The following is a 16,616-nucleotide window of genomic DNA, read 5'->3' as shown; positions in this document are numbered from 1 at the left end:
ACCACAGATATGTTCCAAATGTCGTAGCCTAAATATCGTTCTCTATTCCTTTATGCCCGCGTCACACTGTCCCGATTTTTAAGCCGATGGCAACACGGTTATGGAAATTTTCAAAATCGGTTCTGATCGTATCCAGATCGGGCTATTCGTAGTGCCATCTTTAACCCTCGTAGAACCATCAGCAAATTTTTCTAGCTTTCGGGGACAACTTCGGGAAGGGTTCTAAATTATTTAACATGTTAACAAATCCCCGAAGGTGCGTCCGATGTTGAGGGTTCGTATTGAGTTCGTATCACCATCCTCACCATCGTAATGTCACCGCGAATGCATCTTTGAACATCGTATTGCATTCGTGTTTCCATCGTTTCCATCGGGCAGTTTTGACATTACGATGACTACACGAATGAATCACGAAGCTACCCGAAGGTCTTACGATGGCAACACGACTTCGTGAAGACCTCGTAAAACCGTCGTGTTGCCATCGAACAAAAATACGAAGGCGACAAGATGGAACTATGACGGCAATAAATCCAGCTTAATGTAAATAATGTTCGCGCTAAAATACATTTAAAGTGCCATGCGCGATATGGACTGGTCAGTCTAATACGACAGTTAAGAAATACGTTCACAAAACATGGAGCTCATACAATATGATTCTATGAGAACAAGAATGGCGACAGCGTTGTTTCTATTAATTCAAATTGAACCAGAAGAGCAGCTATTACAGGCTCAAGATTTACTTTTACAAGTAAACTACTATTTTTTGTCAATTTTTCATATCAAGTAACATAATGAAAATCATAAATGCGTCTCGTACACCAACACTGCGGGTACACGTATATAGGGAAACCCAATTTTTCTGATTTTTTTATGTATCGTCTGAGTTGTTGTCACAGGAATATTTACTCCATAACCATTTTGTTTTTCTATATGTCATATCTTGCCGCATTTGTTGCTTTTTCCACATCCTTTCTTTAGTCTATATTATTATGTTATTCTCCTGGAAAGCGCTCTTTTTGAATAGAAAGGATCAAGGAACCCATTACCTTACCTTTAAGATAGATCAGTAAACATGGGCATAATTATGGGTGATTATTCAGACTATTGCACACATTTTACAGTTCAAACAAGACAATGCCGAGCGTGGCATCCCCTCGTTTGTTAAATTGGGGACAAATATGGACACTATATTTGTATATGACACATGCAGAAAATGGTAAATTGAATATGCATATTTGATACATAAACTATTTTTTTTAGAAATCAACCAAAACATTCAGTAGGTGGAAATACCTTTAATATTGTCTTTAGAACCTGCAGGTAAAAAAATGAGAAACCAATTTCATTAAAGCAATCTCAAACGCGTGATGAATTCGGCATATAATTTAAATGCATCGTAATCTGTACACGTCTGTTATACATCGTATGGCCGTGCCATCATCGTAATCCATCGCGTATCCTTCGTAATCCATCATGTAACCTTCGTAACCCATCGTGTAGCCTTCGTGATCCATCGTGTAGGCTACGGCTGAGATATGAAGCTTAAATACCCGTCTTCGGTTAACCTTCGTATGTCCATCTTTTGCTATCGTATATAATTTCGGCACCATCGTATAGACTTCGTTATTCATCGTACTTGCTTCGGTCACTTTTTGGTATTTTAACGAGATCGGGACCAACTTCGTATGCACTTACAATTTTCACATTCGGGTGTCCATCGTATATAAAAATCGGGACAGTGTGACGCGGGCATTAACTTTGACATTACCGAATTAGACTTCTTATCGAATTTGCACTTTCCATCAGCAACATGACGGGTGTCTCATTTTTTCAAGGTCTGCTTATCCTCACAGTGCCCTAGCGGCCACTCCGGTATTTGATGGGGTTTGCGTTACTCAGCCTTTAGTTGTTGATGTAGTGTTTTGTATCTGTAAACCGTAGTTTTCTTTTCGTTTTTTTTTAACATAGATCTGTTCTTTTCTCTTCATCTTATGAATTTTAACTGTCTTGTCTTTTTTGTATCTTCAACCTCTCTTTTTTATAGATACATAAGTAGATCAAATAATTCAATACATTTTATCAGTTTAATAAAGAAATAGAATGTCTAAAATCGAATCGTAAAGTTTACAAATAATGAGATATTACAAACTAATACGATTCTTCGTTACGTATTGTCTGCATCTTTAATTGTATTTCCGTTCTGGAATGTCAGCGGAATAAGTCCACGACAAAATGTCATTAGAAGCATGCTGTTTCATTTAGTTTATCGACGTCAAAGGAATTAAAATGCAAAACATGTTTATTTAGGGACAATCTTATTAAAACCCTTTTAAGTATGCATATAGACTTCAAATTAAATTATTAAGCTGAGACCATATTCTAAAAATCAAAATTCAAAATTTGGTCATTAGATAAAATATGTAAATAGCTCATAGCAAACTAACAACGTTACTAAAATAACATATTAAACCTTAAAATAGACAGGAAATAACTCGTTAATGAAAAGACAGTCCCGAAATTGAGTCCGTAAAGTTATCTCTACTTTACATAAGAACCGTAAGACTGTTAAAGATCTTTAAGCGTCAACGTCAACATTTTCTTTGAAGTTAAAAGTTTCTGTTTGTCTTTTATTAGATAACTTGTTTTACGGTTTGTTGAAAAAAGAACATATTTAAAGATTTTTATTTTTTTAGTATGTGATATCCCATCAACATTATATGCTGATGATCGGCAATCAATTTTCTCTTTACTTCCGGTGATGTAGTATCCCATGGGAAATTGTGTCAACTCTAATCAATTTCATCTTGTTATGTGAGCAATTTTTGCTGTGCCTTTTGCTATTCAATTATTTTTTTAGTGTTAGCCAAAACAAACGGTAGTAATGACCGATGATTGATTAGGGTATGTTTATAGTCATTAATTTCTAGGGAATAGAAATGGTTATTGAATATAACAGTTAATTTTTATTATTGCTATCCAAACAGATCTTTATTTAATATGACATTAATGCTTGAAAATTGTTGATATGATATCGGTTATAGCTCCCATTTGTGTTATTTTCAATTTGTTAAAACAAATATTCTAAACTGATGCAATGCGAGTCCACGCAATCACGAAGCTACATTTTATTCATTATAACATTTTTTGTAAACGTATTTGTAGTTTGATGAGTTATTTTGTTTAATTAAAGAAAAAGGCAACTTAATAAAGGAATCGAGAAGTGGGAATACGATTTGGGTCAATTTTAGTAAAGATAAAGATGTTTAATCAAATTATTGTATCAAATAACTTTGTTCGAATATACTTGTATACAGGGAAATATTTTCTAAGGCACACACTTAAATAGTATGAATTCAAAAAATGAAATGCCGTTATTTTTGTTTTGTGCTACGAAAATTATAATTATTAACAATCCATTAGATTCTGAAACGGCGAATTTCGGCTTCGGGAAAGAGAATATCATAGCATATTATACTATATAAAGCCATTACTATAGTTGAAAAGGAAAATATACGAGATTTACTGTTAAGAAGTTAAACACTTTGCTTACTATTTATTTAACGAATAATAAAAACAAACACGTTTGAGAAGGGTTCAGCAAAACTCAACTGAATACAGGAAACATTTTTGTTACTGTCTCATTACCATTTCTCCCCACAATTAATTGTTGAAATCGATTCAAAACGCTAGTGTCTGCCGCGAATGTCATAAAAGCAAACACATCACGTGTTAATTCCTATTCTGGTCTCGATCTTTTCATGATGTCTTCTCAATAGTCGATCTGAACTTTGAAAGGCGAAAAATCGAACGATGTTAGCTTTGAAAATCTAAATACTCACTACGCTTTATGAATGGAAATAAAACCTCTGTTTTGAAATAACTTCACTATAAAAATTTGACAAACGCTGAATAAATTCTTTAAAATATACACGAAGTATAGCCGTATTAAATGCCTTGAAACATGTATTTTTCCTTATAAAAGCCATATAAAAAACGACACAAGCAAGCAATTGTGATTATATCCTCATTGATAAACAGTCATTAATACAAGATACTTTCATGTAACAAACCAGAGCATAGTAGCATGTGATGTGTACTAGTGTAAATTTATGTTTATGCATGCATATGAACTTTACAAACATAATCCAATATGAAGCAAACATTATGAAATGGATTTCACGGAAAAGGTGAATCACCGTTGTTAAAAACAAAGTTTTATTTTTGTTTTGTTATTAGAAAAGGCTCTTTTAAATGATAGTTTTAATGTTTTTGATTGACATGCTTTTAATATGTTAGCTAGCATGCGGAAGTCATGGAATAATTAAAGGCATACTAATGTGATACTGTTAAGAAAAAATGATTGGGAACAAGGAAAATAGTAAAATGAAGGAACATGCTGAGAAGACCAGAAACAATGTCTGCTCTGCAAATCGTAGCAAGTGAATTGGTTTTCTAAGAAAAAAACAGTGCATTTTTTCTTTATTTATGGAGTAAGATTTGATAACAGATCGTTTATAATCTTATTCCATTCTTGAGGCTATTTTCCTATTGTTTTAATCGATCTATTGCCTAAAGAAATCAGGAGTTTTCGTTAGGTTTTTGTCGCCTCAGATATACTCCAGCATACAGAATAAAAGATGATTACGGGCAGGGAGTTTGGTTAAAGATATGGACAAGAGTAAAATGTGTTTCTTGTATAGATTTTCCTAATCAAAACTCTTTTCCAACTGACATATTCCACCTTTAAAGAATTTGCTTCTAAGGAGATGTATATCACTTCCGAACAAAATGAAATCCCGATGTATTTGCTATATTGATGGAAATAGCCAATTTAGATAAGATCTTTTTCGTAGTTATTAGTTGGTGGACGAGTCCCTGAACTCTAAAAGCAATATTATGGACATTGATATTTTTTTTAATTCTGAGAACACAGAGACTAACTAAATGATTGAATTAAATCTTATTAAACGGATAAATTGAGAAATGAAAATTCTCTTATTTCAACTTCTTAATATTATCCTGTGTGGTAAAGCTATAAAACAAGAACCAGAACTTTAATTCACTATTTGAAATGTTGATCATGAATACGATAACGTTGTGACAATAAAATTGATGATGTCAAACTTGCAGTTTCAATAAAGTGTGCCCTCTAAGCTATAGTTGTATACGTTGCAAATTTAGTAGAATTCCGAGAGATAAATTATATAGTTGATTGCAATCCTATCCGAACTTCTTTGAACACAGTTTAACCGTGTTCTGGTTATTTCTTAGTGCATAGAGTTAACCTTTCTCATGAGTTGAAATATATCAGCATAATTGAACTTTCTGAAACTGAGTTGTAAAGTAACAGATGATTATACAATAACTGTAGAATAACTAGTTTCACGCACACATGGTTGAAATGTTAACATGTAAGTTTGAATATGCCTTCATGACCATTTGCGGTTACACATGTTGAGAAGGAGGTTAAAACCTCAGAAACCTACTTTTACACCTGAGCATGTTCATATGTCTGTCCAAAATTAGAAACCGTTTTAGTGATTATCTTATGCTATTTCGAAATTTATTCTTTTGGTTATTTGAAAATATGTACCATATTTTTTTTATATTTACGATAAAAGGTCTACGTTTCTACCAACAAGGAGCCACAAAACTACTCTTACCTGTATGGACCGCATTTTTAAAAAGTGATTAACATACAATAGCAATATAGCTACAAACATCATAATACTAATAACAACAACATTTTAAACCCAGAGAGAGAGAGATTTAGTATAATTTAGATGTGTGTAGTGCGTGTGGTTATCCATTATTACAGACTTGATACATTATTAAAATATTACGGTCAAATCTGTATAAAAAAGTCATTCTATTGACCTGTGAAATTAAAATATTAAAAGAGGCGACCTTTGATTTGATGGTCAAAATGCATAGGTATATCTACGGCGGGAAATAAAAAAAATGGCTTTACAAAAATGTATTTTGCTAAAAAGAAGTTACTGTTTAGCAGGTTTTGCTGAACTTAAATGGTGTTAACTCATCTGTTATCTGTTGTTTATCTGCATTTTGAAATGACCAGAAGAGATGTAAAAATTATGCAATAATGAGGGTATATGAAATTTTAATTTTCCATACCATTACACAAGCCATTCATTAAAATTGCATTTCTTTACCATTAAACTGTTTTAAAATTATATTGATAAAAGATGAAGATTCTATAATCTAAGAGGCCTAAATGAAAATATCAGAACCTGCAGCTGTGAATGCTTCCATTTAAAAAATCTTAATATAATTTATTGATTACTGCCTGAGTAAGATTAGGAGAACTTTAATAAGTTTAATGACATTCCGAGAGAGCGTTGAAATTGGTTGCATAATCACCCCATTCTTCAAATTTTTATGAAATATAAATTGCATGCTATTCTATCCATCACAGCATTTTGATGTTATATTTTCTGACATGTTTTGATTGCACTTCAATTTCTAAAATACTCTCACGCACAAAATGCAATTTTGTATTCGATTTAATATTATTTTCTCCTTAATACAAATTATGTTCTGATGAATGGCATTTAATGCTTCTTAAACGAATGAACAGATTATAACAGATTACAAAATCAGATCAATTTTGTACAGAAATTTTATTCCCTTAGAAATTTTATTCCCTTTGAAAACTTATTCTCATATTCAGCATAAAAACCGTAGGTTTATCTGATACAATTTACACAGTTCTTCTTATATTATTGTATATAATATCATATAACACCATAACTTCAAAAAAAGAAGAAAGATGTGCTGTACTGATGGTATCATCGGAGAGCAACAGTCCGCCAGTTTACAACAGCAGCTTACTTCTTTAATTCCAACCGATGTATGGCTGTCTCACCATATTGTCCATGTGCTGAATTTTGACCATTTCCTATGATGGTGTTATTGATTTTCCCGTTAATTTACGTCTCTGTCCACTATAAATCATACCATTATTCAATAAAACTATGATTGAACCATTTCCTTTTCCCGTTTTATTTCTTAGCGGATGATTATCGGAGATTCTTCACTTTTATATACCGTTGCCTCTGAAATAAGAACGACAAACTTATTATTAACTCTACCATCAATTGGAAATAACCTATTTAGAAAATATTTACATTACAACAGTTTTCAGCTTAAAGGATATGTTATGTCGTATTTTTTATTTACGTGTTCCTTTTCGAAAATATATCAGATGCTAAAAAGGATAGACTTGTACTAGGAAGTAAAAGGACAAAAACACCGAACTCCGAGAAAAATTAAAAACGGAAACGCCATAAGATAATGAAAAAAAAACCAATAACATCAAACGAAGCAATAAAAACTGTCAAACCAAGGGGACAATTAAAAAAAATGTTGTATTGAAGGCAGGTAGAAATCCCATGACAAAACGCAAAAAGATGAAGTGACAATCTCCACAAAACGCAAAACAGAAAACCAAATATTGGGTAATTCTTACTCTACCGATACTATATTATGTGGAGGGGTAAGTAGTTCCTGCTCCAATAATATAATATATCATGTTAACTACCGATATTCAGGCTAAAAATCTTATACACAGAAATAAAAAAGACTACGAAAAACCTATGTAATTTCATGCGTTGTTTACCTTCATAAGCAATGTTCAAAGTTGAATATTAGAAAGCCAATGGTGTTTTAGAACAGAAAGAGATTATTGACAAAATATGGCAGAGAAATAATAGCCAAATCAATCTACGGCCTACCTTGCCAGCGGGAGTTGGAACCTTGATTTCTTACTATTTCAAAATGTCGACCTTGTCTTTTTATTACAATTATGCAATATATAACTAGACATTTGTAGTACAACGTGTAGGATTTGAATTTATACCAATACAAAATTAAGAATATTATTAGTTACACAGTGTTCAGTTGTCCTAATACGAGAATTTATCGGGTCAATAAAATTCATATCGGGTGAGGCGAAGCCAAACCCGATATGAATTTTATTGACCCGATAAATTCCGTATTAGGACAACTGAACACTGTGTAACGAATTTATCCTGATTTTGTTATATTACATATTATTATATTCAAATTCAATTTTAGGACAATATCAATAATATATTATAGATATTTAATCTAAAACTGTGAAAAAATAAAAATATTATGACTATAAAGCAACTCAATTTTTTTTATTAGGTCAATGGTATAAGGGAGATAATTCCAATTGACGTAATAAATAAGGGAGATAATTCCAATTGACGTGATAAAAAATTGTACTGAAATTTATTAGGACAATATCAGCCAATCAAATTGTGAGAAATTACTCTAAATCAGGATAATATTATTTACATTCCTATTTAAAACTTTTCTATCAATAATATTTTCTTAATGTTTATTTCCAGCTTGGATACGGTTCTAGCTCGCCAGCATTATCACACAGGGAAAGGTTTCCCACATTCTTCCGTACCCATCCATCTGCAACACTCCACAATCCCACACGTGTAAAACTTTGTCAAAAATTTGGATGGAAGAGAATTGCAACAATACAGGAAACTCAAGAACTGTTCACCTCGGTAAGTTCACATTTAATAAGCATTGTCGTCTACAATTATACTTGATACTAACCTGTAATTGTCTTGGCATGTGGTGCTGTTATACTACAGTCTTGTTTAGCAATGCCACAAATGATATTTCTCGGGATGTCTCAATGGCCATTGTCTTTAATAACTACATACTTTATCAATATGGACACCGTCGTTGTCGTGTAATTAAATGTGACTTAATAAGTTCATCCACGACAACCTACAACTCTGTGAATTTTAAATTGGTAACTAAAGTGCTTTCCTTTGTCTCTGGTTTCTTTTAATATTGTCTTAGTTTAAAGGCATACGATACAGTAGAGATCCCTCGTTGATTTTTTCCTGAAATTTTGGTAAAAGGTCAATTTCAATGTGTACTTTTGAATATGCAAAGAAAAAAGTACCTTCATGACTTACTTTTTGTGATAATTTGGTTCGAAATTTGCATATTTGGAAGAAAATCCCTGAAATTTCATAAATAAGGATTTTTAAAGAAAGTAACAATACTTTTGAACGAAAAGCCATAACTTAACCGTTTTTTTTGTAAAATGTTCCCTGGATCCATGGCATCAACATGATGAAACAAGTTTAAGGTTAAACCAGATTATTATGTTCCCGATTTAGATTGACGTTAAGCACGATATTGCGTCTCAAATGGTAACGTCAAATTTTTACGTTTTACAACTATTACCGATTATTTGGGATAAGTTTTGTATTTCGCTTGCAATTTTTGTTTTGCATATCAATATGGATACTTCTTATAATGTTTTGTTGTACTGAATATGCATGGAATATTTCCCAATGAAAGTAACGTAAGCAACAAACAACAAAATATATCGTATTTGGGTAATGCATAAGCTATATGAAATGAGAAGATATATACGGTATAATGAGTGTCAATGAGACAACTCTCTACCAGAGATCAATTGACATAAAACGTAATAAAGTGCAATGTTTTCCCATTTAGATCCGAAAAGGAGCAGGATATGTATTTTGCCTTAATATAAAAAGTTTGTCGGGAATAACAAGTTAAACGGGTCTTGCTTATAGAATTCACTATACTTTCTTTAATAGCGGTACAATTAGATTATGAAATTAAACGATTGAAATGAAAAAGGTTAATTCATTTCAAATGTTTAAAAGCTTTATATGATGTGGAGAGGTATATAGCCACGCTTTAGGCCTAATTTTATTTTCACTTTCAATTCTATACACTTGAATCTTATTGCAGAGAAAAAAAATCGCAGTCAGTTTACGCTTCCCAAATTTGAAAATTTGACAAAGATGATTTGTTATCCTCTTGTGATACAAATTTTTTTCACAACTTAAGAACCTCATCTATAAACGAACAAACCCATTCATCGGATTTTTTTTAATACTTTGTGGTCTTGTTTATAGTATCTGACTATCAAGAAATTTCTATCTGAAGAACTATATGCAGATGATCCACCATAAATAGCGTACCCCGAATCGACAACGTTGAAAACGTACGAAAATCGTTCGGTGGACAAACTTGCAAGACATTTCATTTCTTTGAAAACGAAGTCGTTTTGACTACGCAAGTTATCAAAAAGTATGTAGCTGTTTTGTAAAGTTAAAGCACAATTACGGAAAAGCACTATTTAGCATGCAACTAATCTAAATTTTCAATAAATAACGTCGCAAATGACAATTTATTTGTAAACAAACGACGAAATCCGGCATTGGACATCTTGCAAGACATTTGCCAGAAGCCGTTGCATTTTTATATGTAGTGTGAGTGCTGCAAAAATTCGACTTTGATATGGTCTATGAATGCACTTATGTGAGCCGAAATTACACAAACGAAATATCATACAATCTTATATTTCAAAACCTATAAATTTTGATAAATTAACATCTTCCAAAATCTGACCATAATGAACACTATTTGTTTTTGCCAAAAAATAGCGTTGGTCGTATCAGAAACACATATCCAGTAATATTGTTATACTTAATATATAAAGCATATCATTCCTTCGAATTTTCGTAGATATAACACTATTTTAAAGAACATAAACACCCCTGCTAAAGTGATGTATAGTGTATAGTGTATAGTCTGTTACGTCTGACACGCATATTTTGACGTTTTGTCAATATGTTGTCCTTATTTTAGAATAAATAAATTTGGTGTATTTACTGTCTTCTGATTGGTTAAAAGAATTAGCTTTATTTTCAATGTTATCAATTTTTATGGCGACACGCCCACTCTAACGTTGTGTATTCATATGCAAACATTCTGTGTACGTTGTTATTCGTTTTAAGGGCATACGATACAGTTTTGATCCTGTATTTACAAGTTCGTGAAAATTTGCATATAGGCTATTTTCTACCTGATTAAATCAAATATGTAATAAAAAATATACCTTCATGTGCTATTTTTTTAGTAAAATGAGGTCGAAATTTTGTATATTTGCTCAAAATTCAGATTTGTGGCCGTAATTTCTTTTTCGAAAGAAAGACATTACTTTTTTGTTATAAAAGATAAACGCATATTGTTTTTTGTTAAATAATCGGTTATTTCTGAATTTTATAAATATCCTAACAAAATATGCATTTTTTATTCCGAAATAACTCATATTTATCAAATATTCATGAATTGAGGAAAAAACGTCATTTTTTACTGCATGTTTATCAGAATTAAAAAATATCCTCTATTTACAGTTTTATCAAATTTGGGTCACATAATCTCCCTGCAAAATGAAACAAAATGCCGTTTTTAAAAATAGGGGTCCATGAACTCGTTTTCAAATTAAATCAGTTTCAATGATAAAAATCAGTTGAAAAATGCATCTTTTCCCGATATGTCACAGTTTGACGTCGCGAAAATAACAAATTACGTTAGCAACGTCATTACCTTCCCTGTAACTGTATCGTATGCCCTTAATTAATATACATCTTTGAGCCTTATTATTGATATAAATTTATTTATAATGAATGGCAATAATTTATTTTGAATTTATTGAACCATAAAATTAATTTTTGACTCTTCACATTTAACATAATCCGCTTCGCGGATTTTTCAATGTGAAGAGTCAAAAATTAATTTTATGGTTCAATAAATTCAAAATAAATAACAGCCATTCATTAACTAAAGTAAAATATGATAAAACAATTTGTACTTTTTTTCGGAATAGTATTTACCTGTCTAGTCTATGGATATAAGTTTTATATAACTTAACTGTTATGATTTTATAGAAAAGCTGGTTATTAGTGTGGACTGGTTGATTATACGGTATTGACGCAATAACGTGCGTAACGTGTTTGCTATTTTCAAAATAAAGAAATTGATCATATTTTTGTGACTATTCGGAAGTGCAGAAAAAATTTGATCGTTGATTTTTTCTTGAAATTTTGGCGGAGTGATCTTGACACAGTACTTGATTGATTACAAAAGAAAAAAATAGGGGTCCACGTGCTTGTTTTTTCAACAAAAGCCACATACCTTGATTTCTTACAACGCTTGTCAGTATGGCGCTAAATTACGAACTATTAAGTTTTAATCGCAACAACGTCGTGTAATAATTCCCGCCGTACACGACTATGCTGTCAAGCAGTATATGCAGGTTTTTTCCACTAAGCGTTGATACTTGTATCATAAGTTTCATAAGATGGTTACTCCTAAAATGGCAAATCATTTGTGCTAAACATTTGGACGAAAACGAAATTTGGACAGGACCTTTTTCATAATAAAAAATAAGACAAAAAAAGGATTCTAGCAGATTACTTTGTCAGATGTACGGCAAAACGAAAAATCTGATAGAAGTATAAAGGTGCATCTCCGTCCGACATTAGTTCAAAATTGCTTCATGTACTGAAAGAAGGTAGACAACATTATGTCAAAGGCCATGTCGTGGCAAATTATGAACCAACTATAAGTTAAGTGGGTGGTACCATTAATTGACAACCATATAACCTTCGACAATAACAATCCGGTACCGTATTGTCAGCTTTAAAATTTAAATTACAGGGAGTACTTCTGGTTTTATAGTTAGAGCTGCTTCGTGCAATTTCATGTCCTTATTGCCTCAATCGACCGAAAATGAAGTTGTAGTTTATCATTTCATAGGAAGTACAGCAGCCGGTATTAGAGAACTATATTGAATGATGTCTTATCAATAGATAAGTTCCATTACATTTTATACGGCTTATATGTATAATTATTGGCTTACTTGTTTGTCTATATTGCAAACACTTCGTTTGTTCTTATGTCCGATCGTATAACAATATGTTTGTTACTTTTCTCAGAAACAGCCTTACTGAATGACTTCAAATTTGCTGATCAGCTTGACAGCTACGAGTTTTAACGTGTGTATACTTTCTGGTCTGTCTGTTTGTAGTTATTGAACATTTGCCGATATCTAATTTTATCTCTCAATATGTTGAAGTTCAATAGAGATATGCTTATACAAAAAAGAACCAGAGACCAAATGACATAGAAGTTAACGACTATAGGACATCGGACGGCCTTCATCAATGAGTAAAACCCATACCACAGAGTCAGCTATGAAAGGTCCCTAAATGACAAATGCAAAACAACTCAAACGGGAAACTTACGGCCTGATTTAAGTACAAAACAATGAACAAAATAAAAATATGATGAACAATACCAAAAGACACCATTTAATTACAAGCCCTTTTTTAAACAGCATATATGAACGGGCGTTTTCTTGTTTTGTTCTATTACATTCAGTTTCATATACAAAGAAAATACAACCAATTAAACAAACTAACGTGTAACAATTCTGCATCTTTTGGTAATATTTTGCTTAAATTCAAACCAAAAACGACACCAATATATTTTTTTGAAATCTTTTTAACGGACTTTTAATGACAGTTTTTCTACGTACACATACAATACTATGTTTTTAAAATATGAATTTATATCGGCATTTCTTTTTTATGTACCAATTTCAAGTCCAGAACAGGATGATACACTCTCTTTAGTTATTTTTTTATTTACCAATATGTGTGTTATACGACCTTGTCCACCAATGAGGGTCTCGCACATGCAGTCGGTTTTGTTATTTCATTGATAGTCTGTTTTTGACCTTACAATGACAATTCTCCGTAAAATTTGGAGGCTTCCAAATGCTAAACAAGAAAAGAAAAAAAAAGACACAAACTTAACTATTTTGATTCTGATGTTTTTCAATTCAAGATAGTATTATTTACTTCGAAATTCATTATCAATTGATAAAAATAACTCTGCTCGTCATGAAAAATATTGCACAGCTCTACAACACGCCGTAGTAATGACTTATGTGTATGGATTTTAATACCAGACCCGATTCAGCCACCATGTCTACGCGCCATAGATTTTGTTAATTTTTTCTCATTAATCACGGGTTCATACGTTTTCTCATTTCTTTAAGTTTCATTAAAATAACATTTGGATGTATATTTGCCGCTGGACATTAAGCAGCTACCAATACTCATAATTAGCTATTGCAGGTCGTTTTGTTCCGAATTGTGTTATTGGTAAAATGTTTTTCAGCATGTTACAGTTCAAGCAACGAATAGTAAGATAGACCCCAATTCCTTGTAATTTTTCTTTCTCTACGTTGAGCAGATTCCACTGGGAAGTGCAGTTTTGGCAGTTATTCAGTGCCAGACTAAAAAGCTCCACAATTCTTTCGTCTTTTCATGTTATACTGTCAGTACTCTCTTCTGTGTCTATCACCATTTCTTCAATTTTGTCATGCAAAATTGTATTTGATTTATGTTTGTACATCTCAAGTATTTCCTTTAGTCTCACTGCTGTTCGGCGGATTTCTCCGTCTTTTAGAAACGGCATGGCCACTTTTTTAGCAGGTACTTTTTTGAAATTCGCGCAACCGAAATTAATGACGTCAGTGAACATTCCGCGAAATATGACTTCTTTTAAAGCGACGTCGCGAAATGTTAACGTTCTTATTAGAAACATCGCGAAATTACAACGTTCTGGTTACCAACGTCGCGAAAACAACACGAAAAGTTTTGAAAACGTTATTATCTGCCCCTGCTACTGTATCGTATTCCAGATTTATTTATAGTGGATTGGGAAACAAGTTTTGCAACTTACATTAATCCCTTTCCACTTTGCAGGTGCGAGTGCTGTCTTGTAGCGGCATTAGCCTGCTCTTTTTCGAAATCTACAAGGGTGTCTTTAACGTGCAAGAGATATGAATCTCTCTTAACACGGGTCAGTCATTTATCGTCACCTTCCGACGGACTATCATCGTTTCCTCAAGACCATACTCGCAAATGGTGTCAAGGGAGAGCCGAAAATTCAGTCCATAACGGGAATTGAACCAGGGACCTTTGTGTTAGTAGTCCGATGCACTAACCACTACACCACGGCTCTTATATGTACCCACATTCTCCAGATAACTATCTTTGACTGATAAACAGATTGTTTAGAAACAGGAAATGTATATATACATATTCCTTGACTTTTTGATTTTTTTTTATAATTGATTATATAAAACCTTTTGGTCAATGACATGAAATTTATTGCTTCAAGAATAGTTTTGGTGTTTTAAACAGGAGACACTCGCGTTTTTATACTGTTCTGTATTGACCGATGTCTCAACTCTCTAACGACAAGACTTCGCGGTCTAATATGATTAAAGACCGATGCCGATGATGCCTGCATAGTAGAAGACGCTTATCATGGCAAAGCACGTGGTCTTGCTCCTTTTGGAGTTCATGCGATTGCTCTGTTCTTATTTGTAACTTAATTTGTCTTTTCTTAATTGATTTACGAAATATGAAAAAAAATGTTAGATCAAAGTACCTGAACTGTTTTGATATAATATCAGTCATCCCTTCCATACTAACAACTAAGTCAATTACTTTAATTATAAAAGACTTTGTCCACGAACCGGTCTGTTCCTTTGCGAGTTTATACCTTGTTGTGTTGTTATCTTGATTTAGTATGTTCTTAGTTGATTACATTTATTTGAACAACTACAGCTGTCTCTAATTAAGTTCACCTTACGACGCATGAAACTAGGACTAGGTTGGTTGAATCCCTGAATTTATCATTATCGGGAAATATGGTAAGAGAACATTGATTTCCATCTGGCCTATGGCAGGAAACTGATGTTCAGTGGTTGTTATTTGTTAATGGGATTCATAAGTGTTTTTGATTGAATAAAGCCCTTCCAATTTATATTCTATAGTGTGTTTTTCTATATTGTGATGTAACACCACTACGTCAGATTAGGGTTACGTTTGGAGCCTGTTAACACTTTTATACCCTCTGCATTTGTGTGTACCTCTCCTATGGCAGGAAATTGATGTTCAGTGGTGAACCTTTGTTGTTGTGATTCACAAGTGTTTATGATTGACTAAAGCCATTTCAATTGATATTCTATAGTGTGTCTTTCTATATTGCGATGTAAAACCATTACGTCAGGTTAGGGCGAAGGGTTGGAGCCTGTTAAAATGTTCAAACTTGCTGCATTTGGTTGCACCGGCCATATGCCAGAAACCTGTTGTTCAGTGGTTATAGTTCGTTGCTGGGGTTCATAAGTGTTTCTCGATTTTGAGATAGACTGGACCGTTGGTTTTCCTGTTTGAAAGGTTATGTAGCAATAAACAGTTAGGAAAAAATATTAAAATTTGCCCTTATAAATTTTACCATCCCCTTTTCATTGCTTTCTTGTAATATCAAGCTTACTGTTTGTGTCATATATGGGCATATGTATGTAATCAGAATCTTCCATAGATTTCATATAATTATAAATATAATTTCTTTTGGGTGTATCCATGGCAACAATCTGCATTTATTTGTTATAAAATATTGCAAAAAGGGGGGAAAAGATTAAAAATTAGAATTTCAATCGCTTGAAGTAATACCTTTTCTGAAACTGTGTACATATATCATCCAGCAAATCCAATGAAAATCATATGTCTTTCATCTCATTTTTTTGTAAAATTGCGTCAAAAACTTCGTGTAGAAAAAAAGTGTTTGTAAACATTACATTAATTTCTGGAGCGTTTTCGGTCTAGCTATGAAAATACGGATTGTCCAACCGA

At 32.6% G+C, this 16,616-nt stretch overlaps 1 protein-coding gene across 1 annotated transcript in view; it reads left to right on the top strand.

Annotated features, from left to right (window-relative positions):
* LOC134708273 (gamma-aminobutyric acid type B receptor subunit 1-like) overlaps positions 1 to 16,616 on the top strand; it is an 84,893-nt gene that overhangs the window by 27,713 nt on the left and 40,564 nt on the right. The window contains exon 3 of the mRNA XM_063568688.1: positions 8,397 to 8,567. Within this exon, the coding sequence (XP_063424758.1) occupies positions 8,397 to 8,567 (171 nt within the window). The remainder of the gene's footprint in view (positions 1 to 8,396; positions 8,568 to 16,616) is intronic.

This window comes from Mytilus trossulus, chromosome 2 (genome assembly GCF_036588685.1).
Source record: "Mytilus trossulus isolate FHL-02 chromosome 2, PNRI_Mtr1.1.1.hap1, whole genome shotgun sequence".
Lineage (NCBI taxonomy): Eukaryota > Metazoa > Mollusca > Bivalvia > Mytilida > Mytilidae > Mytilus > Mytilus trossulus.
The sequence above is the reverse complement of the archived record's forward strand: the minus strand, read 5'-3'. Positions and strand labels throughout refer to the sequence as shown.